The 23,862-nt window shown below is 44.7% G+C and overlaps 3 protein-coding genes across 6 annotated transcripts in view; 1 reads left to right on the top strand and 2 right to left on the bottom strand.

Annotated features, from left to right (window-relative positions):
• Positions 1–2,425: 2,425 nt before the first annotated feature.
• Positions 2,426–13,024, bottom strand: MRPL46 (mitochondrial ribosomal protein L46). Of its 2 annotated transcripts, none has more exons than XM_032620788.1 (4): positions 12,766–13,024; positions 11,218–11,407; positions 10,290–10,463; positions 2,426–2,790 (listed from the first exon to the last, which is right to left on the bottom strand). In XM_032620788.1, exons 1-4 carry the CDS (start codon positions 12,991–12,993, stop codon positions 2,540–2,542), a joined length of 843 nt encoding a protein of 280 aa, XP_032476679.1. In that variant the 5' UTR covers positions 12,994–13,024; the 3' UTR covers positions 2,426–2,539. The 2 variants fall into 2 exon arrangements, with proteins under 2 accessions (XP_032476679.1, XP_032476688.1); XM_032620797.1 differs by having other exon boundaries at positions 12,755–13,005.
• A 58-nt stretch (positions 13,025–13,082) lies between these two features.
• MRPS11 (mitochondrial ribosomal protein S11) lies at positions 13,083–23,819 on the top strand. Of its 2 annotated transcripts, XM_032620818.1 has the most exons (6): positions 13,083–13,444; positions 13,577–13,705; positions 18,771–18,869; positions 20,975–21,104; positions 22,589–22,654; positions 23,416–23,819. In XM_032620818.1, the coding sequence occupies exons 1-6, from the start codon at positions 13,245–13,247 to the stop codon at positions 23,521–23,523; spliced, it is 732 nt and encodes a 243-aa protein (XP_032476709.1). In that variant the 5' UTR covers positions 13,083–13,244; the 3' UTR covers positions 23,524–23,819. The 2 variants fall into 2 exon arrangements, with proteins under 2 accessions (XP_032476709.1, XP_032476702.1); XM_032620811.1 differs by lacking the exon at positions 22,589–22,654 and having other exon boundaries at positions 13,111–13,444.
• DET1 (DET1 partner of COP1 E3 ubiquitin ligase) overlaps positions 16,621–23,862 on the bottom strand; it is a 59,134-nt gene continuing 51,892 nt past the window's right edge. Inside the window, exon 7 of one of the 2 annotated variants that reach the window (XM_032620741.1) lies at positions 16,621–20,586. The gene's annotated coding sequence lies outside the window, so the exon portion shown is untranslated. Of the gene's footprint in view, positions 20,587–21,113; positions 21,492–23,862 lie in introns of those variants that run through there. The other variant, XM_032620748.1, reaches the window with a different exon arrangement.

The following is a 23,862-nucleotide window of genomic DNA, read 5'->3' as shown; positions in this document are numbered from 1 at the left end:
TTCTGATTTCCAAGTTCAGCGCTTACAGGGAAAGAAGCTGATTCACTTGAATATGTCTGTGTATTGCTATGAGGCAGGCCCTGCCCTAGGATTTGGAAGTTCAGTTAGGTGTGGGAGCCAGACCATTGTCCTATCAAGTGCTATGTGTAGAGACATGTTCAAGGTGCAGAAATGGCCTAGCAGGAGGTGACTCTTGAGGATCTGTTATCAGGAAAACAAGTTTATAAAAGTGATATTTTCTCCATAGTCCCCGCAAAGGGGAAAAACTTGTGACTGGAAATCATTGGGGAAGAAAATGACCAGGTGAGGGCTAAACTTCTGGAGGAGACTTCTAGTGAGAAGGTCTGTTTTTCAGGTTACACACACACACACATATACACACACACACACGCAGCAGCAGCAGCAGCATTTCTCTTCTTAGAGCACACAAACACACCTCAAATTGCAACTCCTAACACCCACATCACACACAATATTCCTTCCTCCTCTCACTGTTTTCTTTAAGGACATCCCTTAAAATACAGAGATCATCACCTTTTACTTTGTTCCATGGCAATCCTTCCTCCAAGGACACACTAGAAATCGTTTTTTGGTTATGCTTGGCAGCCAATGGACAATTCAGGTTGGCACTCAGCATATGCGGTCATTTCTACTATAATGCCAAAAAACACGTGCATTCTGCAAAATCACACTCCGCAAATAACAGGGCTTCTGGATAAAGGGGATTGGGGCAGACCACTCAAAACCTCCAGAATTTTGCAACCAGGGTGCTAACAAAACAGAATCCAGCCCCATATGATGCTAACACAGTTAAACCTCCACTGGCATGTACACTGGTCCCTTACAGCCTGAAATCCTAGGGTTCTTTTCTTCCTGAGATGTAGGGTCTTTGAGATGCAGGTCCTAGCAGAGACTAGTTCCATCAAAATCAAAAATGTGATCCAGGACAGAGCCTTCATCAGTTCTGTAAAACAAAGCAGGATTGCGGGGGTGGGCCGTGGTCTTCCTTTCCACTCAGTTTCCCCAGACAGCCTAACATAGTGGAAAAGCTAGTGGTGAGTCTTGAAGCTACCAAACTAGCCACTACTTGCAATAAAGAAAGTCACTTCTACGCAATTTTCAGCTTTTTTCTTAAGGTATTCTATCCTTCTTTCCCTGATCTCTTCAAAATATTAAAGTCTGGGGAAAACCTCACAGGAAGGAACCTAATTCCAAGTTATCCCGACACCATTTCTCTACTTACCAATTTTATATATGCTATTTCCCTTTAAAGAAACAACCCTGCAACAAAACAGACCATCTTATGAATGGCCATTAAGATTCTGGTATCAACTCCACACCAAGCAATTCTGTGACACCAGCTAGATGTCCTACAATTCAACTCAATTTTGACACTATCTACCTGAAGAAAGCATTGGCTCCCACAGGTTAAGGGCTCCATCCTACCAGACTCCTCCTCTCCCCGCTTAGGTGTCAACCACAAGTCCAAGTGGTCACTTGTGCTTCTGAGCAACTGGTTATAAATCAGAGGTTCCAAGGACTCCCTCTTGTGTGCAATTAATTTGCTAGAGGCCAGACTGTTTAACCCAGAAGAAGTTCTGAGGGGAAACCAGGAAGTTTGATAGGATCCAGGACTGCAGTCTTGCTACTGGAACCACTATTCTGGGCAGAAAGAAGCATGCCTGAGACCCTCCCTCCCTTTCCCTCATTTTAGCAAATGCTCACTGAGTGCCCTCCATTGTGCCAGGCACCGGGCCCAGCGGTGACCCAAGCAACCTGGTGAGGGGTCAAAAGCCCCGACCCAGAGGCAAGAGATCAGCAGTCTCCTCCTGCACCATCAGTGACCTGCAGTAAGACTCTCAACCAATCACACCTGGCCACGACACCCACTCACCTTTCCTAAAATGGGAGATAACAGGCTGACCCTGCTTATTTCACATGACTGTTTCAAAACATGTAAGAAGTGATTATATTCTGTTTAAATATAAAATGCTTTAAAAAAAAAGAATGAATGAAAATAGGAAGGGAGAGAAGGAGGGAGGAAGGGAAGGGAAGGGAAGGGAAGGAAAGGAAAGCAAAGCAAAGGAAACAAGGAAGGAATCATTTCCTAGGCTAGATTGATACATTCTCATATCAAGTAGAAAGGGAGAGAAATACAAAACAGAAAATGGAAACTACATAGCAGTAGGTTTTTTTTTTTCAGGGGCCTAGAAGCTTTCACAGAACTCAAGGCTTTTAGAAGGCTGATTCACTTCCTTCCATTCTTTCTTCCTGGGTCCATGAAGCCAGATGATTCACTACAAAGTAATACAATCCTACTCAATTATGAGCATGGGAAAAAAAGGGAAAGGCACCCTAAAAGACAGTTCTCTCTTGACAGAAAGAAGACAGTAGTCCTCAAAGAACAAATCAACAGAGACCCACACAATGATAAACTTGTTTATTTCTCAGAATTTAGTTTGCTGCTTGATATTCCCTACAGAGAAGAGGCAACCCAACGTCCTGAGGCCCGATTGCAGACCTGTCTGGGCATTGTCCATCAGAGGTCCAAGAGAAACCTCCTAACCTGGGCCAGGTATTTTGGTTTCAAATAGTCACCCAGCTCCTCCTTACTGACCCACACATGATGGCCCTTCTTCCCAGCCTCGAGAAAGTCTCCAGTTAGCAGCAGTGCTTTGAAGAAGAATATTTTGGCCCCAAGGCTGCTCTCTTTCCGCATTGCCTGGGGGAACTTGAACTTGTAGTGGCCACAGGGTGCATTTCCCAGGAACTTGGCTTCCATGTTGTTCTCTGAGAAGGGGGGAACAAAATCGGAAGATCAGGATACACCCACCTGTTTACTATGGCGCCCGAAATCATTGGGGGTCTCTGCGAGAGCCACTTCCAGCCTGAGGTAAAAGCAATCCCTGAGAGTGAGAACTAGGGTCATTCCTGAAGACACTTGTCTCCTCTCAATCCAAAGGTTCCTGGCCCATAGGCTCCAGATTCACTGAGTCCATTCCTCGTGCCAAGCTACTGCTCTCAGACTGAAGTCAGCAATGCAGCCCAAATATCACTACCTGGGAGTCAGAGCACCGAGCTTCTAGACTCAGCCCTGTCACCATCTGTTGATAAAGGACCAAGACACTTGGTATCTGTAAAGCAAAGTTCGTCAGGCTTTTTTTTTTTTTTAACATCTTTATTGGAGTATAATTGCTTTACAATGGTGTGTTAGTTTCTGCTTTACAACAAAATGAATCAGTTATATATATACATATGTTCCCATATCTCTTCCCTCTTGCGTCTCCCTCCCTCCCACCCTCCCTATCCCACCCCTCCAGGCAGTCACGAAGCACCAAGCTGATCTCCCTGTGCTATGCGGCTGCTTCCCACTAGCTATCTACCTTACTGTTTGGTAGTGTATATATGCCCATGCCTCTCTCTTGTCAGGCTTTTAAACGCAATGTCATGTGGAAAGTAGAAAAAGGACCCAATTTGACTGCTGCAGGGTGAAAACCAAAGGTAAAAGGCAAAGACAGATGGACAGACAACATCTGCAATCTACAACAATGGGTTAATAACCCCAACCCAGCATTTCAAAGGATGGGAAAATGATGGATTAATTACTAAATGGCATTGGGAGAATGGGCTAGCTAAAAGGAAAAAATAAAGCTGGATCCCAACCTCACTCCTCACATTAAAATTGACACCATATAGGTCAAAGATTTAACAGTAAGTTAAAATTTTCATGAATGGTTTGTTCATTCTGGATTGATGGTTTCATAGAGGTTTAATATTTTCTGAATTTTTCTGTATTTAAAAATTTTTCACAAAAAAAAAAGAAACCATAAGAGTACCATAAAAAAAAAATATGGGATATTTTCTGTATCATTTTTGAGAGGGGAATTCCTAACCAAGACACAAAATTCAAAAATCCAAAACAGAAAAAACATTTATCTACATAAAAATTAAAATCTTTCTGCAAGGAAAAACGAAGCATACAAAAGTCACAGACAAAATGACAAACTAGGAAAAATATTTTCAACACATTCAACAAAGGAATATCTTAAGGTATAAGTAGTACTTAGAAATCAATGAGGAAAAAAACAACTCTAAAAGAAAAATGAACCATGCATATGAACAAGAAGGTCACATGAAAATAGCTATCAATGAACTATAAACTCATTAAAAGATGCTCAGTCTTAATAATTCAAGAAATACAAATTTATTTTCCATTTGATGTGTAAAACACATCATTATTACCGAAGTTCAAAAACTTTGAGCTGCAACATCACTAATAATTAGAGAAATGCAAATCAAAACTACAATGAGGTATCACCTCACACAGGTTAGAATGCCCATCATGAAAAAATCTACAAACAATAAATGCCGGAGAGGGTGTGGAGAAAAGGGAAGCCTCTTGCACTGCTGGTGGGAATGTAAATTGATATAGCCACTACAGAAAACAGTATGGAGGTTCCTTAAAAAACTAAAAACAGAATTACCATATGACCCAGCAATCCCACTACTGGGCATATACCCAGAGAAAACCACAATACCAAAAGACACATGCACCCCAATGTTCACTGCAGCACTATTTATAATAGCCAGGTCATGGAAGCAACCTAAATGTCCACTGACAGGCGAATGGATAAAGAAGATGTGGTACATATATACAATGGAATATTACTCAGCCATTAAAAGTAACGAAATTGGGTCATTTGTAGAGACGTGGATGGACCTAGAGACTGTCATACAGAGTGAAATAAGCCAGAAAGAGAAAAACAAATATCATATATTAACACATATATGTGGAATCTAGAAAAATGGTACAGATGAACCAGTTTACAAGGCAGAGATAGAGACACAGATGTAGAGAACAGACGTATGGACACCGAGGGGAGAAAGGAGGAGTGGGATGTATTGGGAGATTGGGACTGACATATATATACACTAATATGTATAAAATAGACAACTAATGAGAATCTTCTGTGTAGCACAGGGAACTCCAATTCGCTGTACAGCAGAAACTAACACAACACTGTAAAACAACTATACCCCAATAAAAAAATAAGTAAATTAATTTAATTAAAAAAAAAACTTTGAGCTGTACACTGCTTGTCAAGGATAAGGGAAAACTGGGATCTCTCAAACATACTGTGGGAGTGTAGTACAAGTGCTATATTTGGCAAGAGATACCAATTTTAATTATACAAACCCTTTGATTTAGCAACTCTGCTTCTAGAATTCATCCTCCTGGATATAGTTATTTGCCCATGTGAGCACAGAGGAGTGTACACAGATGTTCACCGCAGCTTTGCTTGTAAAAGCAATACACTGGTTAAACAAACTGCAGTACATACATGTATGAAGTATTACACTGGCGTTGAAAGTGTAAAGATATGTCTTCACCTGCTGATATAGAGATATGCTTAAAAGCTGTGTATAAGAAGAGACAGGAAGGTATGTAACCATGTATATCCCACTGTGTGGAAAAAAGGAACAGATAAAATATGTATGTGCTTGCAGTTTCTAAAAGGATACACAAAGTGTTCATGGTGATTGCCTCTAAGATGGGAAAATTACTTATTACTTCTTATACTACATTTAGCAGACACTGTTTGATAGTTTTTCACCATATACAATGAACTGCTTTTCTCAATATTACGAACAATAACAACAGCATCAGCATTAGATGAGGAATTCACATATTATGTGAAATTACCTATGATACAAAATGTCAGCAGTGGGGATCTGTGGGTGGTGGAATAATGCTGGCATGTTTCTTTATACTTTTCTGTATTTTCCACTTAATTCAATGAATACATATTACTTTTCTATAATCTGGGGAAATGGATTAAACGTAATTAAATCAAAAAGAAAAAAAAACAGTTCATTACAAACATGAGCAAAGAATCTGAACAGGCGGTTCATAGAAGAAGAAATACAAATAGCCATATGAAACATATGAATATATGAAAAGATGATCAATTATCAATCAGGAAACTGCTAATCCAAAAGAGAGCATTTTTTTTTTTTACTGATTGGACAGGCAAAAATTTTAAAGAGAGACTATTTCACATGTTGGTGAGGTCTAGACAAACAGGCACTCCTATACCCAACTCCTGAAAATGTCACATGCTGTGTACATTCTGAAGGACACTTGGGTGGCACCTATCAAAAACGTAAATGTGTCCATCCTTGACCATTAATTCCACCTCTAGGAATTCCACCTTGCAGAACTACTCGGGAAGTGCACCAAAGGGGAGGAAAAGAATAGACTTTGACTGTTTTATATTTATACTTTTATACTGCTTGAGCTTTTCTTTGCCATTTTAATTATTTTATTTACGATTTTAATGAATTTGAAATAAATCAACATATTTTATATGCACCTATAAAATACTAGTATATCCTTTCACACTTATTTATGGCAACGGGAATGTTCAAAGGAGGAAAGCGTGGTGCCAAGGGGAGCCCCTTTCCACGTGGTGCACAGCAGGTGGAGCTGAGCACCAGTCGTGAACATGAATGACTGACCGAGGGAAGCTAAGCATCTGAGTCCAATGATCCTGGCAAGAAACCCAGCTGCCAACTCTTGTGTGATGGCTAAGGAAACCGAGAACGCAGCAAAAGCCCCTCCCATTCCATTCTGTCTTGCTCCCTCTCCTGCAGGCCACACAGGTCACTCTCAGGAAAGGATCAAGGGGGTGCACACTGGCTGCTGACATTTCATTAGCAGGTACTTACGCTGGTGGCAGAGCCAGAAAAGTGGCTGTGCACTTATACAACCAGATCATTTACTCAATAAACATTCAGCAAGTACCTACTATGTGCCAGATACTTTGCTGAGAGTTGGGATGACTGAGAGGGATAGACAGTATCCATATTTTCAAGGGAGTCAGAATTCTGGCTGGGGAGGGACAACGTGTTAATAAACAATTAAACGGCAATGGAATACGTGAAGAGCGTCTTCTCCACTAGGACATAAGCTCCCAGGAAGCATGGGTAGTGTTCTGTTCATCACTGTGACCCCACTGCCTGGAGAGCGTCCAGCAAATGGTAGGCAGAGAGTAAATGTTTGCTGCATAAACTGAGTAAGGGCACACACAAGTGCTATGAGAGCCTACAGGGAGGAGTAGCTCTCTCTACCCAGAAGGTTCCACCACAGAAGGTAGAATGTACTGAGCAGTCAGACTAGGGAGGAGTAAAGCATTCCAGTCAGGGACCAGCAGGTCCCAAAACAGGGACGTATGAAAAATCACATTATTCATGGGATGCAAAAGGTTTGCTAGGTTAGAACTTGGAATATACATTAATGAGTGGCAAGATGGAATACTGATGAGCTCAGGACAAGAGCAAAAAGGATTTGTAGGCCCTGCTTGAAAGTCTGCTTTTATGGGGAATCTTTCAAGAATTTGAGGCAGAGAAGTGACAAGGGATTTGTGTTTTAGAAGGCTCATTCTGGCAGCACTGAAGAGGACAACACAAAAGCAAGGGGGAACTCACTTGGCATCTACCTCAATAGTCCAGTGTAGCGGTTCTCAACCACTGTAATTCCACTCCCCACGTAATGTCTGGCAGTGTCGAGAGACATTTTTGGTTGTCACACTAGTGGGAGTGTGGATGGGTTAGTGCTACTGGCATCTAGCAGGTAGAGGCCAGAGATGTTGCTAAACAGCCTACAAGGCACAGAAGCCCCCACAAAGAATTATCCCTCCTCAAATTTCAATAATGCCAAGGTTGAGAAAATCTGGACTAGTGAGAAGTGAAAAGGCTCCCAGAAAAGCTGCAGGAATAAAGAGGGGACTATTTAGAACAGACTAGATAGGACTCAAGAACTTATGGATATTGCAATGAGGTCAAGGATAACTCTGAGGGTTCTAGTTGGGTGAATGGGTAAGTGGTGATGCCAATAAGCAAGCCTGCAAGGACAAAAAGAGAAGCAGGCTGAGAGACTGGCAGGAACATCAATTTTGAATGTAATAAATTTTAAAATCTCTGTGGGGGTGAGGGAGAGCACAGGGACGGCATCTGCCAGCCTCTGTCCCCACAGGATATTTCCACAGGCCCCCAGATGTGTGCTGAATTGGATGCCTGCTCCCCCAGACCGATGCTTTATGTTAAACAAACAAGCCTCTTTCATAGAAAGTCGGGGTGTTTTTCAGTTGGCTGCCTCTGCACTGGGCTCTGGGGTAGAACCTAAATCACAGGTCTGTCAGGGATAACACAGATTGTCAAATACTGAACAAAATGGAGCAAAAGATGATAACCAACCAAGGTATCTTCCTCAAGATGATACCAGATGGCCAAGAAATGAAAAATCGCATTTTCAAAGAGACCCAAAATTCAAAGTCAATTTTAGAAGGCAGTGGGTTACCTAGAAACAGGTTCTGCAAAACTGAGTACTTCTTCAGGATCTGAAGTATGAGCTGAGGAGAAAATCAAGTGTGGATAGACCATATTCTAGATGCGACAGAACTAAAGAAATTCCATATCCTCTAAGTTCTTAGCACAACAATGCTGCTTTAAAAAAAAAAAGGGGGGGGGAGGGGGAGTAACTGTACAAAGCAAAAGATTCATACTACGCAGAGGCACAAAAAAAAAAATCCACTTCCCGAAGAATCCATAAATTATAAGAATCAAAAATGTAGGAAAAGAGAAAACCAGGGACTTCCCTGGTGGCATAGTGGTTAAGAATCCGCCTGCCAATGCAGGGCACACAGGTTCAAGCCCTGGTCCAGGAAGATTCCACATGCCGCAGAGCAACTAAGCCCGTGTGCCACAACTACTGAGCCCGCATGCCACAACTACTGAGCACACGTGCCTAGAGCCCGTGCTCCACAACAAGAGAAGCCACCACAATGAGAAGCCCGCACACCACAACGAAGAGTAGCCCCCGCTCACCGCAACTAGAGAAAGCCCACACACAGCAACGAAGACCCAACATAGCCAAAAAATTAATTAATTAATTTTTTTAAAAAGAGAGAAAACCAAACAGCTAATCCTGATCATTTTTACGACAAGAAACCATGAAAAATAAATAATGAAGCTTTCAGTGTCATAAGAACTGAAGCACCTTTTAATGTAAGTATTGATTACCAGAATCCCACTGGAACGCATAGTATCACTGGTGTTGAGTGGAGAGACAGAAATGCCTGAAGGGAAGGCGAGTAGGATCTATTAAGCCAACAGGACCCCTCATAGCTACACCCTATAATGACAAAATATTTTACAATACTAGGCCCCAAAGAAGATCTGGGCCAATTAAACAAAAAAAAAGTCCTAGAATCACCTACTCCTATGGAGAATGCGAAACTGTAGAAACCAGAAGGTGAATGTTTTGCACTCTGTTGGGAAGACAAGTTTTAGTGATTAGAAGCGGAAACTCTCCATCCTTCAGGTATGACAGCAGTTGTTAATTCATTGAGTACAGGAACTATGAAGAAGCCGCTACTAAACAACATCAGGCCCATTCAAATAGGGAGATGGGAGGAAGACAGTATCTACAGCCAAACTCTTGAGCCTCGTAGAGGAGATGATGGCCAGCCAAGACGATCCACTCAGCCAACCCAGCAGCTTTACCAACCTCCCCGGGCTCAGAACGAGTACGACAAGAGTCTTTGTTTAGAAACAAGCCAGTGACTAGACCTCCTACTTTCCCTTTAGAATAAAATGCAGCCACTGTGGATATTATTATTTGGAGAATGAAAAACAGATTTTAGGGGAAAAAAAAAAAATCAACCCACACAAAGAATGGGAAAAAATATGGAGCCAGATAAAGCAACTACCTTTTACAAGTGAAAGAATTTTTTCTTCTGCCATCAATAAAACCAATATGTTATTTTAAAAAAAAGAAAAGAAAATAGTTTAAAAGAAATAAAATAAAATTTAAAAATCTCAGTGCCAGGACTTCGCTGGTGGTCCAATGGGTAAGACTCCCTGCTCCCAAGGCAGGGGGCCTGGGTTTGATCCCTGGCCAGGGAGCTAGGTCCCACATGCGTGCTGCAACTAAGAAGTCTGCATGCCGCAACTAAGAAGCCCTCATGCCACAACTAAAGATCCCGCGTGCCACAACTGAGACCCGGCGCAGCCAAAATAAATAAATATTTAAGAAAAAAAAAATCTCAGTGGCACAAAGACTCTCACTTGATCTAAGATTTTTTTCTAGCTGAAATTTTATAAATATCAAAGTTTCCATTAACCTTCCAACCTCCTACCCTTAAAGCCAGGCCCACAGCCAGCCTGCAAATCCTCAGGCTGAATCTGAAGTGTGTCTTGTGGGGTTTAGAGGGAGGCAGAGAACTCACCTGAGAGCGTGGCCAGGGTTCGTTCAGCTGTTCGGCGGAGGGTCTCCCCGGGCTGCCACTCTGCCTGGGGCAGCATCCAAACGTCCTGGTCTCCAAGCTTCTCTCTGACCAACAGAATGAGGTTCCTGTCTAGCTTCCGGTGCAATGAGGTTCGGTCATTCTTTACATCGGCTTCTGTGAAGAAAAGAGGGGGTCACAGGAGACAAGAGGACTGTGTTCTGCCAGAACCAAGAAGATTAGAGTTTTAGAGTCCTCCTTTAAGGTAGAGCCACAACCTCTGCCCTCAAAGAACTTATAATCAAATTAGAAGCCTGACCCGTCTCTCTAACTCTGACCTCTCTCAGGACACAGTCTCACAATCCTGAGGAAACTAAAATTTAACAAGAAGAAACCAAAAGCTGAACTCCTTTGAAGAGCCAAACACAAAGTACTTTGAGCCTCTGGAAAAGAAGCAATACCCGGACACTACTATTTCATCGGTCTTGACACTGTTACTGACTTAACCAGCCCCTACTTTCTCTGTTCTTCAGTCTTCATCGTGAAATAAGAATAAAAGAACTCAATGCCCTGCTTTGGGAGGGATTTCAGATAAAATACAGGAAACTAGTGGGGAACACTTAATTTACCCCACTCTTAGTCCCAAACTAGGAGTTAAACCCAGATAACATTCCTGAGGCTTAACTGAAACAGATAAGGCTATCCCAATACCCTTACAGCCCACTCAAAAATAACAGACCTTGAAAAAATTATATTAGGGTGGATGTGAGGAACAGGGAAAAGAATTTCTTTTTCTCCCACGTGAAAGAAGTTCTATCATTTGAAATTATTTGTTACTTAAAACACAAGCAGGGGTTAAGCAAGAATCCTTTGTCTGGGAACCAGAATACCCCCCTTTTCTACCTCTAACTGGCCTGAAAAGACCACAAACCTGTTATTCGAGCTCCAGGTTTGAACTGTAGGAATTTCTGCTCCCACATGTCTTCCAAATCCTGCAACAGCAATATATTCTGCTCGTCTTCTTCTTCACCATAAAGGTCGCTTTTCTTCTTTGCCAGTTTCTGGGCTTCATCCAAAGCACGAAGCTCATGGTCTGAATACAGGCTTCTCTCTATCTCGATCTGGGAAAATTAAAAGAGCAAAAATCTACCCCAAACTGGGAAAATTAAAAGGACAAAAAATAAAAATAAAACAGAGCTACTTGACAGACTTGACAGTGCACTTGACAGACTCAGAAGTTTACCACCCAACAGACATACAACCAAAACACCACAGAGAAAACAGAGAAAAAAAGATCAGCTGCACTTTGGGCTTGAGTTATATTTACTAAAACATTAGAATGTGTTTGGAGATCAAGACTGCCACAAAGAACAGAGGACTAGGACAGGCATTGCCTGCCCACTTACCTCCCTCCAGTCAGGCCAGTGTTTGATTAGAATCTCACTCACCATGAACGTTCCTGCTTCAGGGAGTTTACAGATGCCATTCCTTCTCCCTAGAATGTTTTCCCTCATGCTCTCCTGGGAGATCCCTACTCATCCTTCAAATCTCAATTTAAATATCACTTTTTTTTAAAATATCACTTTCTTAAGAAAGATATTCTATGACACCTCCCATTAAAATCAAATTAATGTCCCTGTTAAACACTATTACAGTACCCTGTGTTTTCCTTTACAACACTTACCAAAGACTTCAATTCCATCATCATGTGGTTATTTGGTTATTGACTGATGCCCCCTCCACCAAATTGAAGTGCTCTGAGAAGCACAGCTATGTCTGTCTCATTCACCACTGCATCCCTAGCACTTAGCAGTGTCTGTACAAAGTGGGTCCTAAATGATTATCTATAAGGCGATTAATAAAATGCTTGCAGAGTAAATTAATAAGCCAAGTAAAAAGGACAGAAGTGAAGTTTTTATCTCTCAGTAGCCAAGACAAAAACGTCTCAGGTTCTGGGGGAACATAATATCCTTTAATCACTATGGGGATTTAAGATCCTCATAGCCACTACACCGCTTTTGCCCATGTCTCTTCACTTGACCCTCACACAAAAGACTTTATCACAGACATCTTACGGATGTGCCCGTTGCCTTTTCCTTACGCTCATCACATAACAAAGACTTTCTCCTCTCTAAACTGTCAACTACCTATGATAAGGGCTGAATCCGTCTTGTTCACCATCGCATACCCAGTATATTGACTGAAAAAGGAGAGCATCTCCAAAGAGTTGCCGACGATAACAACAGAAAAGCTCAATGAAAACGAAGTACCTTTTATTGAACGCGTACTACGTACCACACCAAACCAGTAAGGTAGGCACCATTTTGCAGGTAAGTATACTGAAGCTCAGAGAAGTGAAGTAAATTGCCCAAAGTCACACAAACTAATCGGTGGAGGAATCGGGATCAAACGCAAGTCAGCGTGCCTCTACTACTTCCCCAACTGCACCCAGAAGCGACGACCCGCACCTCAATCCCACCTGCTGTAGCAGAGCCTCCATCTCTTCCTGCAATGGGGTCAGCAGCTTCGAGACCAGCGGTGGCCGCTGCAGGCACAACGCGCCCAGCAAGCGCCATGGAGACGCGCTGCTCGAGGGTGCGGCCGCAAGGGCCAAGCTGCGAGAACCCAGACTATGGGTCCAGGGGCCCTCGAACTGCCGCCAGCCCCTCGCCACCCCTAATACAGTCAGCCTTACAGCCCCCGCCATCTGTCAACCTTCCCACAATGTACCGCGGCTCCCAGCGAGGTCCTGGGCCAATCCTATATTCCCACAAGGCAGTGCGGGCACAGCATGACGGGAAAAGCTAGGTTCCCCGGAACTAGTAGAACGAACCATTCCAATATGGAGGGGTGGGCGAAGATCTCATGTTAGAAAACTAGGAAAAGGGAGGCGGATTCCCAGTTGCCACTCTCAACGATAGTTATTATGGAGCATTTAAATGGGAATAAAAATCTTTAATGTACGTTATAAAAAGGAATCAGGTGACTTTTCCTCTGCAACGCCCCCACAAGTGCTCGTGGTGCTGGCTCCGCTCCAGCCCCGCCAAGCTCCGCGGTCGCCGCGGACGGGAGCTGAGTGGGTCAACTCACGTCATGCAGGTTGTAAGAAACGCGCGGTTTTGGCTCTTGCGTTTATGGGCTTGGCCACCGACGACCAGGTAAAAATGATTATCCCCTCCGAGCCTACGGCCACCCGCGGGAATTCGCTCCTGCCCGTGTCCCTGGAGACACCTGGACTCCAGTTAGGATTCGGTTAGGCCTGGACCTCACCGAGCTTTCCTTCTCCACAGGGTCGCCGTGGCCGGAGTGCCGGCCCCCACCATCCACACTAGCGCCCAGCAGATGCAAGACGCAGGGGCCAAGCCGGAAGTTGAGAAGGAGAAGGCTCCGGCGCCAGCTCCGAGGCGCAGCATTTTCAGGTGAGGGCCGCTTAGGTCCAGCCCTCGGGAGACTGGCACCACCCTCCAGAGTCAGAGAACCAGTGAATTCCCAACTCTTTGTCACTTGCCATCTGCGGGACCTTATGCAGATTAATATTTGAGCCTCAGCTTTTTCGTCTGAAAGTGGAGATAACGCCGGAAGAGGTTGTGAGGATCAAATGAGATGAGCTTTGGCACAAAATGAATGCTCATGAACATTTGATGAATGAATGAGTGAACGTCGAAGTTGTATAGTAAATATCACCTTTGTTTCCCTCTGGGATCACGTCAGACTAACAACCTTCCCTGGGTCTCGGACACAAAAGCGGGCGGGGATGGGTGGCTACACTAGGGTGTATGTTATGCACTTTTTTGAGTTGGTCTAAGGTCCAGGGTGGTTTCTGTGCTTAGCCCCAGCGACTTGGTAACTTGCTTTCCACAGTGCCACTACCTCTTTGTGCTACTTATACTTCACTATATTTAACAAACCTTTTCTAAGAACCTGCTTGGTGCCAGGCACCGTGCTAGGTGCTGGCTGGGGATACAAATGCAGAGGATCATTCCTCCCCACAAGCAGTTCATAGTCTACCAGGGAAGACAGACATACAAATGTTTTCACCATAATCTGACCAGTGGTATATTGGAGGTAAGAGATGGTTGTTTTGCAGTATGAAAGAGTGAGTGTCTGACTCTGGAGGAAATCAGGCAAGAGTGCCAAGAAAATAATGTGAAGCTAAGAACTGAATTGAATGGGAGTTCAGCTGGAAAAGATGAAAAATCATTTTAGGCAAACTAACAGTCTGTGTAACGCATGCATTGTGAAAGAATGCAGTGTATTTAGGTGTATGTGTGATGGCAGATGAGGCCAGCAGGGTGAGAAGGAATCCGAATGCTGAGGGTCTTATCTGTAACACTGGGGCTTTTACGCAGTCCCCACTGTAGGCAGTGGGGAGCTGCCAAAGGAATTTAAGCCAAGATTCTTTTATAGTCACTCAGCAATGTCAGGCACTGTTCAAGATGTTGGGTATGCATCGGTGACCAAACACACAAAAGTCCTTGCCCCCGTAGAAGTTAAATTCGAGTGGATAGGGGACAGTATATAGAAAACAAGAAAAACAAATACGACAGATTGTAGGAGTGTGTCTAGTGTTTGAGAGCAGCAGCAAGAAGGCCAACGTGGAGTGATGAGTAAAAACAGGAGGTGGGGGCAAGAGGACAAAGGGGTGCAGCAGGCACGCAGGGCTACATCCTGTCGGCCTTGTGGGCCATCATGAGGACTTCAGCTTATTCTCTGAGTGAAGTGGGAAGTCACTGGAGAATTCTGAACAGAGGATTGACATGATCCTGCTTACATCTTAAAGGGTCCCTTTGGCCACTGTGTTGATATTGAACTGTAGGGAAGCGAGGGTGGAAGATGGGAGAAGTCTCCTAAGCAGCCAAAAAACTACTGAAGTAATCTAGGTAAGAAATGATGCTGGCCTGGACCAGAGTAGCAGCTGTGGAGGTAGTATAAATGGTCAGACTGATACATTTAGAAGATGACCAACAGGGTTTGTAAATGTAAGACGTAAGAAAAGGAGAGGACTGAAGGAGCACTCTAAAATTTTTGGCCTAAACAGCTGGAAAGATAGAGTTGTCATTAAGACAGGGGAGACTGCAGGAGCTTGGATTTGGGTGGTTAAGTTTGAGATGCTTCGTTAACATCCAAGTGGAGATACAATATTGACTATTAGAAATGGAGTTCAGGGCTTCCCTGGTGGTGCAGTGGTTGAGAGTCCGCCTGCCGATGCAGGGGACACAGGTTCGTGCCCCAGTCCGGCAGGATCCCACATGCCGCGGAGCGGCTGGGCCCATGAGCCATGGCTGCTGAGCCTGCGTGTCCGGAGCTTGTGCTCCACAATGGGAGAGGCCACAACAGTGAGAGGCCAACATACTGCAAAAAAAAAAAAGAAAGAAAGAAATGGAGTTCAGGGGACAGATCTGGGCTAGAGGTATACATTTGGAAGACTCATCATATAGATGATTTGGGTTTTTTTTTTTTTTTGCCATGAGGCTTATGGGATTTTAGTTCCCCGACCAGGGATCAAACCCAGGGCCCCCTGGCAGTGAGAGCAGCGAGTCCTAACCACTGGACCACCGGGGAAGTCCCTAGATGATATTTAAAACTCTAAGATACAAGATCATCAAGAGAGAAAGGGTAAACAAAGAGAAGAAGAGGTCCAAGGACAGCACCCTGGAGCCTCTGGCATTTAGAGATTTGGGAGATGAGGAAAAATCAGCAAAAGAAAAAGAAGAAATCTCCAGAGAAGTACTAAGAAAACCTGGAGGGTTTTGTGGGTTTTTTTTTTAATGTGGTTGAAGGGCAGAGAGATTAGCTATATCAAATGCTACTGATATGATAGGTCCATAGACTTGACGACAGAATTGCTCATTGGACTTAACATTGTGAGTTGGTCGGTGACCTTGACTAGAGCATTTTCAGTGGAGGTATGAGGGGCTAAGGTCTCAGTGGCGTGGGTTCAAGGAGAATAGAAGACAGGAAGACAGGTCATTTCTTTGAGCGGGAATATAGAAATGGGCAGGTGCTAAAGGAGGCTTTAGGATCAAGAGGTTTTTGTTTGTTTTTAGGTTGGGGAAATGACCACATGTTTTGCTGATGGGAATGATGCAGTAGAGAGGGGAAAGAATGAGGATGCCGGACTGCTGTCCTTGAGGGGCTGACACACAAGTGGAGCTTCATAACAGGAGAGAAGGCAGAGATTGTGGGCACAGATGTTTGGTAGTGGGAGCTGGAAGAACTTCTGATTGCTTCTATTTCTCTGTGAAGGTCATCAGCGGGCAGTGAGGAAGCAGGAAGGAGTTGGAGGTCTGAGGGGACAAAAGAAGGTACAAAATAGTCATCCAGGACAGTGAAAGGGTAATTGAACTGTGGATGCGCTGTATGATTGCCAGCAATGAGGGCCCACTGGATGTTAGAAGTCATTAAAGTAAAGCAGCGGTCCTCAGCCTGGGGCGGCTGTGCCTCCAAGGGGACTTTTAGCGATGTTTGAAGACATTTTTGGTTGTCACAACTTGAGGAACAATGTCTAGTTGGGTAGAGGCCAGGGATGTTGCTAAATACCCCACAGTGTGCAGGACAGCCCCCCTTCAGAGAATTCTCTTGCCCAAAATGTCAGTAGTACTGAGGTCAAGAAACTGTGATAGAGAGAGAGAGAGAGAGAGAGAGAGACAGTAGGTACTACTGCACTAACTGTGTATTTTTCTCTACCCAACTGTGCAGGCTATTTTCAGTCCTTGTCAGCCATTTGCAAGAGATGCCGTGTGTGCGGGCCTGGTTTGAGGATGGGTATGAAGAGGCAGCAGAACAGCGGCAGAAAGCTTTGTCTTTCCTGTTTCTGGGCTGCCTCGCGGTGAACCACTTGTTCGTTTGTACATTGGACCTGGGAGGCTTAAAAGCTTGATCTTGTCTGTGCCTTCAGTTAAATGGTTCAAGCTCCAAATCCTTCCTAGTTCAAAAATCTTGCCCTATATAAAAGGCATTATGCTGGTATATTCAGACTTTAGAAGGCTTAAGTTTTTGGCCCACAAGTCAATAGGGGAAATTATCAATGGGGAAATGATAATGTTTTAAATATTAATGTCATCTCAGAGCCTCGTCCACATTCCACCTCAGTGTAGGCTGATAAGCTGGCAACCTGCTGAGATGCTAAATCATCTCTAAGATCAGGCCAAGCAGGAAAGAATACACTTGTAACTCTTGAATACCACTGTGTTTACTGTTTTGTTTTTTTTAAATCTCTCTAGGGAAGCCAGTCAGGAGGATAATGCTCAGCTAACAGTGCATTCTCTAAATCAGAACCCGTTGTAGTTCAGGTGGCTGAGGGGATACAAACACTGATCTGATCTCTACGTGTAAGCAGGGTGCAGCAGCAGGTTTGCTCGAGTCTAAAATAAAAAATAGCGCAGGTGGTGAGCAGAGCTCTGGACCAAGGTAGAGCCCCTCGACCCAAGGCCTGGCTTCCCTTGTTAACCCTGTTCCCCTATTTGTACTCAGTTTCTCCACCTGAAAATGAAGTCCTGACCGAGAGACAGCCAGAGGACAGATCGGACTGAGATAGAGAGGGGTCTTGAACTCAACATGATGTCTAGGCCAGTGTGCTAAACCCTGAGTTCACATTCTGACTCACTTGGGCTACTTCAGAAATGGATTCTCAGGCCCCATCCGGAAGTCTGGGGTGGAGTGTAAGCATCAGAATCACGTGATCCTGCTGTTCAGCCAGCATGGACAACCGCTGGTCTAGGATAGGGGTTGGCAAGTTGGCCCCTACCTAGATCTGGCCAGTTTCCTGTTTCTTATTGGACAGTAGTCACACCTATTAACTTACTGTTGTCTGTAGCTGTTTTTGCACCACAGTGGCAAAGTTGAGTAGTTGCAACAGAAATTTTACGGCCAGCAAAACCTAAAATATTTACTATCTGGCCCTTTACAGAAAAAGTTTGCTGACCTCTATTCCAGGGATTTTCTTTTAATAATAATGATTTTTATAAGTATTAGTAAGATAATTTTGTCTTTTTTATTAAGATAATTTTGTCTTATCAATATGATATGAAAAATCATATTGTTTGTACAAACAGACAACAATATAGTCAAGATATCTGTGGTTGATAAAACAAGAAATAGAGATTCGACTTTATTTTTTTTAATGCAGAAAGAGTAGCTTATAGAGGACTGGAGAGTGATCTGATTACACTAGAAGGAACAGGGGAAGATGGGGAGCATGGATTAAATTCTCTTTCCTCCCAGCAGAAAGTCACTAGCTTTGTCTAGAGTCAGCAACTCAGGAAATGGCTGCTGAAGCACCGTGCTGAAGCACTCGCTTTGGGCCACAGATGTGGCAGCAGCGCCAGAAGGGTCGGGGGCAGTGACCTCAGGAGCAGGTTGAGGCAGAGAGCTGCTGTTTCTTATTATGAGTTTGTACTGGTGGCTTTTTTTAAACCTTGTAATTTTTTTTAATTAAAAAAAAAATCAGAACAACTTTACCTAAAATTTTTCTTCTAATTGCAGCATTTACCCTCCAATTCCAGGACAAGAGAGTTCTCTGAGGTGGGCAGGAAAGAAATTTGAGGAGATCCCAATCGCACACATCAAAGCATCATACAACAAGTAAGCAGGGAAGGGAGCACCTGGTAGGGCTAGAGTGGGCTTCTTTCCCCTTCAGAGGGAGCGGACGAGTCAGGCTGCCACGTTCTGCACGCAGATGCTGATGCAGAGGTTCCCCCAGGCTCCCTCCTGGTTTGGGGAGACCACCTCTCTCTTTATATAGTTTGTTCAGATTTCATGAAAATGTGAACTAGGTTAGGCATATCCCATTCATAAGATTTCATTGCTGTCCTTGGGAATTGTATTTCCTGGTTCTGCTCAAGAGTTGGAGAAGAGTATATTTTAGGGCCTGAAAGTCCCTCTGTGAAAGTATTTGTTAAGTGTTAGTACTGGGGATGGGTGATTAATAAATGAGAGAGATTATTTCAGAATATATGATTTACTAACTAAGCAAAATGGAAACCACCAAATAAGGGTCGCTTTAAAGTACTCGCTTTGGGCCACCGTGCACCGACCTCTGCCTTTGTAGGGCTGCACAAGGTTGGAAGACTAGCGTTCTGTGTGGCTTTCAGACAGTGCTGGGTAAGTTCCCAACTGTGTGTTGGCAACAGAAACCTTGCTGACATCAGTAACATCTTTGCACACCAGCCCCCACTTGGAGATGGGATTGGTGTTTGGTCAACAGTCGCCTATGAAGCAATTTAGAGAACAATACAAGAGACTGTTGGTAGTCAGGGCTAGAGGGTGAGCACAGGCGAGGTGCCATAGGATGCATTTCAGCTTTCATCTGGTAAGCTCAGAATGAGAGCCTCTGGATTTTCCTCTCTTCTCAGGTTGCTAAGGACATAGGTAAGCTCTCTTTGTTCGTTTGCTTTTTTAAGGGTCTGTGGCCCACTCTGTAGATTTTTATTGAGGTTGTCTCAGGGACAAGCCATTCTCTTGTCTATTTCTACTCTGTTCAGTGTAGAAAACCCAAGAAGCCGTGGTAGGGAAATGGCAGCCGTAGCCAGGCCAACAGCAGGTGGCCTGAGCCCAGGGCCAGCTCCAGCAGGTCTCCCCATAACCACTCTCTACTTCCCTCTGTGGTGAGTTCTCAGGGAGCTCTTCAGACCAGGAAACTGGGCAGTGATCAAGAGGGAAATGGAAAGCGTATCTAAGGATTTCTTGAAGTTATTCTTAATTTTAATTTAACTTGTTAAAGAGTCCTTATCTTTTAGACATATATACTGAAATATTTACAGATGAAATGATGGGTCTAAGATTTGCTTCAAAATAATCCATTAGTTAGGGGATAGAGGGGTGTAGAAACAGGGTTTATAGGTGAAACCAAATTGGATATGAGTTAGTAATTGTTGAAGCTGAATGGTGAGTCCATGGGAGTTCAGACATTATTCTATCCACTTTTGTGTATATTTGAAACTTTACCAATGAAAAATCATTAAAAATTACCTGATGTGAAAATCTAATTTCTTAGGGGAAAAAAAAAAAGAAGAAGCCAGAAAGGACCCTGAATCTAATTAAACACTGGCTACAGGGAAGATACTAGGAGGAAAATATGCCACCTTTCCTCTGGATGACACTTAGCACCCTCAGATTATGGAGCTTCTGTTAGTCAGCTCAGGCCACTATAACAAAATACCACAAACTGGGTGGCTTAAACGGCATTTATTTCTCACAGTTCTGAGACTGGAAGTCAGAAATCAGTGTGCCAGCAGGATCGGGTTCTAGTGACAGCTCTTCCAAGTTGCAGATGGCTGGCTTCTCGTTGTGTCCTCACATGCTGGAAGAGGCAAGGGAGCTCTCTGGGGTCCCTTTTATAAGGCACTAATCCAGTTTATAAGGGCTCCACCCTCATGACCTAATCATCTCCCAATGGCCCCACCCCCCAATACCTTCACATTAAGGGTTAGAATTTCAACATGAATTTAGGGGGCGGAGCCCAAACCTTCCATGCATAACGGCTCTCTTTAGATTATATGACTTGTCAGTTTTTAATGAGGTTTAGGGGTTGATTCTGACCTTTCCTGGCACCTCCTACAGGATAAGCTCAGAGTGAAAGCAGCTAACGGTCTTTTTCTTTCACACTCGGGCTTGTCTGGGCATGGGTTAGCGCTCCCTTACTCCCTTGAAGAGCCATTATATTCTGTACCCCTCCCCTCCTTTCCCAGCACACAGATCCAGGTAGTCTCTGCTGCTCACCAGCCCCTTGCCCGCGCTTCCTGTGGCACGGAGGGGTTTCAGAATGCCAAGAAGGGCACAGGCATTGCAGCGCAAACAGCAGGCATAGCTGCCGCGGCGGTAAGTGTGTGTTCTTTCCGGCTCCCTCTGTGCTGGGCTCCACTTTTTGCATGGCTGATCACTGGCAGGAAAATTGTCCTTGAGGCAGCTCTTCAGAAGCAAGAGTATTGGCCAACTCCTGTTGGCTACCCTAACATGGGGGGTGGTTTGAAGAGGTGTGTGAACACGCTTCTCTTTTCTCTTTCTCTCAGCTTCAGTGGAAGTGAAATACTCGGTTCATTCTAGAAGAGGCAGGAGCCAGGTGCTGAAGGCTCACCAAAGCCTCCTGGATTTAAAGACCAGTGCGGTGGGTGGGGTATGGTTGTGGTAATGGTCCATCTGGAGAAGGTGTGGCATGTGAGGACTCTCCTGCAGTATCAGAGGGAGCGTGAACTGTTGCAGACCTTCCTAGAAGCAAGGTGGCAGTGAACTGCAGTTGGTGTATTTATTCAGTATCTACTATATGCCAGACACTTTACATTCATTATCTTGAATCCTCAGAAGACCCTTGGTATTACCCATGTTTTTAAGAGTCATTTGGGATTCAGAGTGTGTGGCTTGCTCAGAGCCATGCAGCCAGTCCAGTTCTCTGAACTGACCCTGCCAGGTCTGGGACCAGAGCCTGGGCACTGTCTGCTACAACACAGGCCTCACTGCCAAACCGGGAGTATCTCTGGAAGGAAAACCTTGACCTTCAGACAAAGCTCGATGCCCCAAAATACTGATTGCTATGTATTAGTGATCATCAAAACACACTAAATGGCCACCAGTGGGCAGGTTTATACACTTAAAATAAATATGTCAGTGTTAACGGTGGCTTCTGCATGGTGGATTGAGTGGCCTGTGTGTTTTCCAGATTTTCTGCAATAAACTGCCTTTATAAACAAGAAAGAAATTTTTTTTTTTTTTTTTTTTTTTTTTTTTTTTTGCGGTACGCGGGCCTCTCACTGCTGTGGCCTCTCCCGCTGCGGAGCACAGGCTCCGGACGCGCAGGCCCAGCCGCCATGGCTCACGGGCCCAGCCGCTCCGCGGCATGCAGGATCCTCCCGGTTCGGGCATGAACCTGTGTCCCCTCCATCGGCAGGCAGACTCCCAACCACTGCGCCACCAGGGAAGCCCAAGAAAGAAAATTTTAACTGTAACTAAAGATTAAAATGATAAGATAACACTTTCTAAGAGGGTACTGAGGCTTAGCCTTGGAGTCCAGGGCACCTTATGTTCTGAAATTCTGCCTTTATCCACCTGGGAAAACTCTGAGCAATATTTAGAAGTATCCACTAGGTGGCAGTGCTGTCCTGGGCAGAAAGAGATCCCAGCTGACTGGTGGTGTCTGTCCTGCACCTCGGCCATCTGCTCTTTGCTTCCTTCCCTGTCTTCTGCCAGTTTACATGTGTGGGTGCTTGTTCCATGGAGCTCATAACCCTGTTGCTCCAGGTGGCAGTAGCAAGGGGTTTGGATGTCACACTTCTCTCTCAGAGCACTAACCACTTGCTGCTCCTCTTCAGAAAGCTACGGGGAAGGGTGTGACCCACGTCCGAGTTGTGGTTAAAGGCCTGGGGCCAGGGCGCTTGGTAAGTGACCTCGCTTCTTCACAGCCCAGCATGTGTGCTTGCTTCTTCAGTTAGTGAGAGAAACGGGAGAGCAGAGGAGGGAGAGTGGACCCTGTAGTGGATTCCCCTAACAGCTTGAAGTTTCTTTCCATTGCGTCTGATCTCCTAAGCTTCTCAAAGCAAGCCCTGATCACTTAGTTTCAATTCATCAGACACTTACAGAGTGCCTGCTGTGTGCCAGGCACTGGGAACAGAAAGGTGGCCTCTGGGGGACTGTCACAAATGGGTCCCTCAGTACAGACTAGTGAGTGCAGTGGTAAAGCTTGTGCCCAGGGTGCTGGGAGCCTGTTGGGTGTGATCAGGAAAGTGTCCCCAAAGAGGTGACATCTCTACTGATTTTTTGAGAATGACGAGGGACTAACCAGGTATGCGTATGGGATTGGGGGAGGGGGGATCATTCCAGGCAGAGGAAACTACAAAAGCATAATGCTTAAGATGCATTGAGATTTACAACAGTCTTTGTTCTTAGATTGTAAAGCGCAAGGTGGGACGTGGCAGGTGGGATTGGAGATGTGGGCGACGTTGAGGGCTTGGTGAAGGAGTTGGTAGGGAGAGCTCTGTGAGAGCATCAGGTTGGGACTGTAGATATCAGAGCCAGTGAGCTTTCTCATCCCTACGCTGCACCCCCCTCACCCCCGACCGGTTCCTCTCTGAGCCCTGTCTGGACACACTGGGGCATCGTTTCTGGGACCGTGCCATCCTGCTATTCCTTCTCTTTCCAGTCTGCCATCAAGGGACTGACCATGGGGGGCCTGGAAGTGATCTCAATCACAGACAACACCCCCATCCCGCACAACGGCTGCCGCCCCAGGAAGGCTCGGAGGCTGTGATGGGCAGGAAGCCTGCACCTGAACCTGACCTCAAGTCCCACCTCCAGCTGGATGTCATGGAAAGCACACTGTCAGAGCTCTCTCCAGGGAGGGCTTGTTAGAGACCCTTCAGACAGTAAGGGAGAGCTCTGCCTCCTTATGGGATGGCCTTTGCTTGTTCCTTCGACTGGAGACCAGTATGCCCAGAAGTGCCTCTCCTGGACAGGAAGGGAGCTACAGGAGCAGCTGTGGCCCAGATGCCAACCAGTAAATGCTGCAGCTGCTCTGAAAAAATAAAAATATCTCCACCATCTGTAGTAATTTGTGGGTTTTTTGCTTCCAGCATTGCAAACAGTAACC

This window comes from Phocoena sinus, chromosome 2 (genome assembly GCF_008692025.1).
Source record: "Phocoena sinus isolate mPhoSin1 chromosome 2, mPhoSin1.pri, whole genome shotgun sequence".
Taxonomy (NCBI): domain Eukaryota; kingdom Metazoa; phylum Chordata; class Mammalia; order Artiodactyla; family Phocoenidae; genus Phocoena; species Phocoena sinus.
Note: the sequence above shows the minus strand (reverse complement) of the source record. Positions and strands in the feature narration are given on the sequence as shown.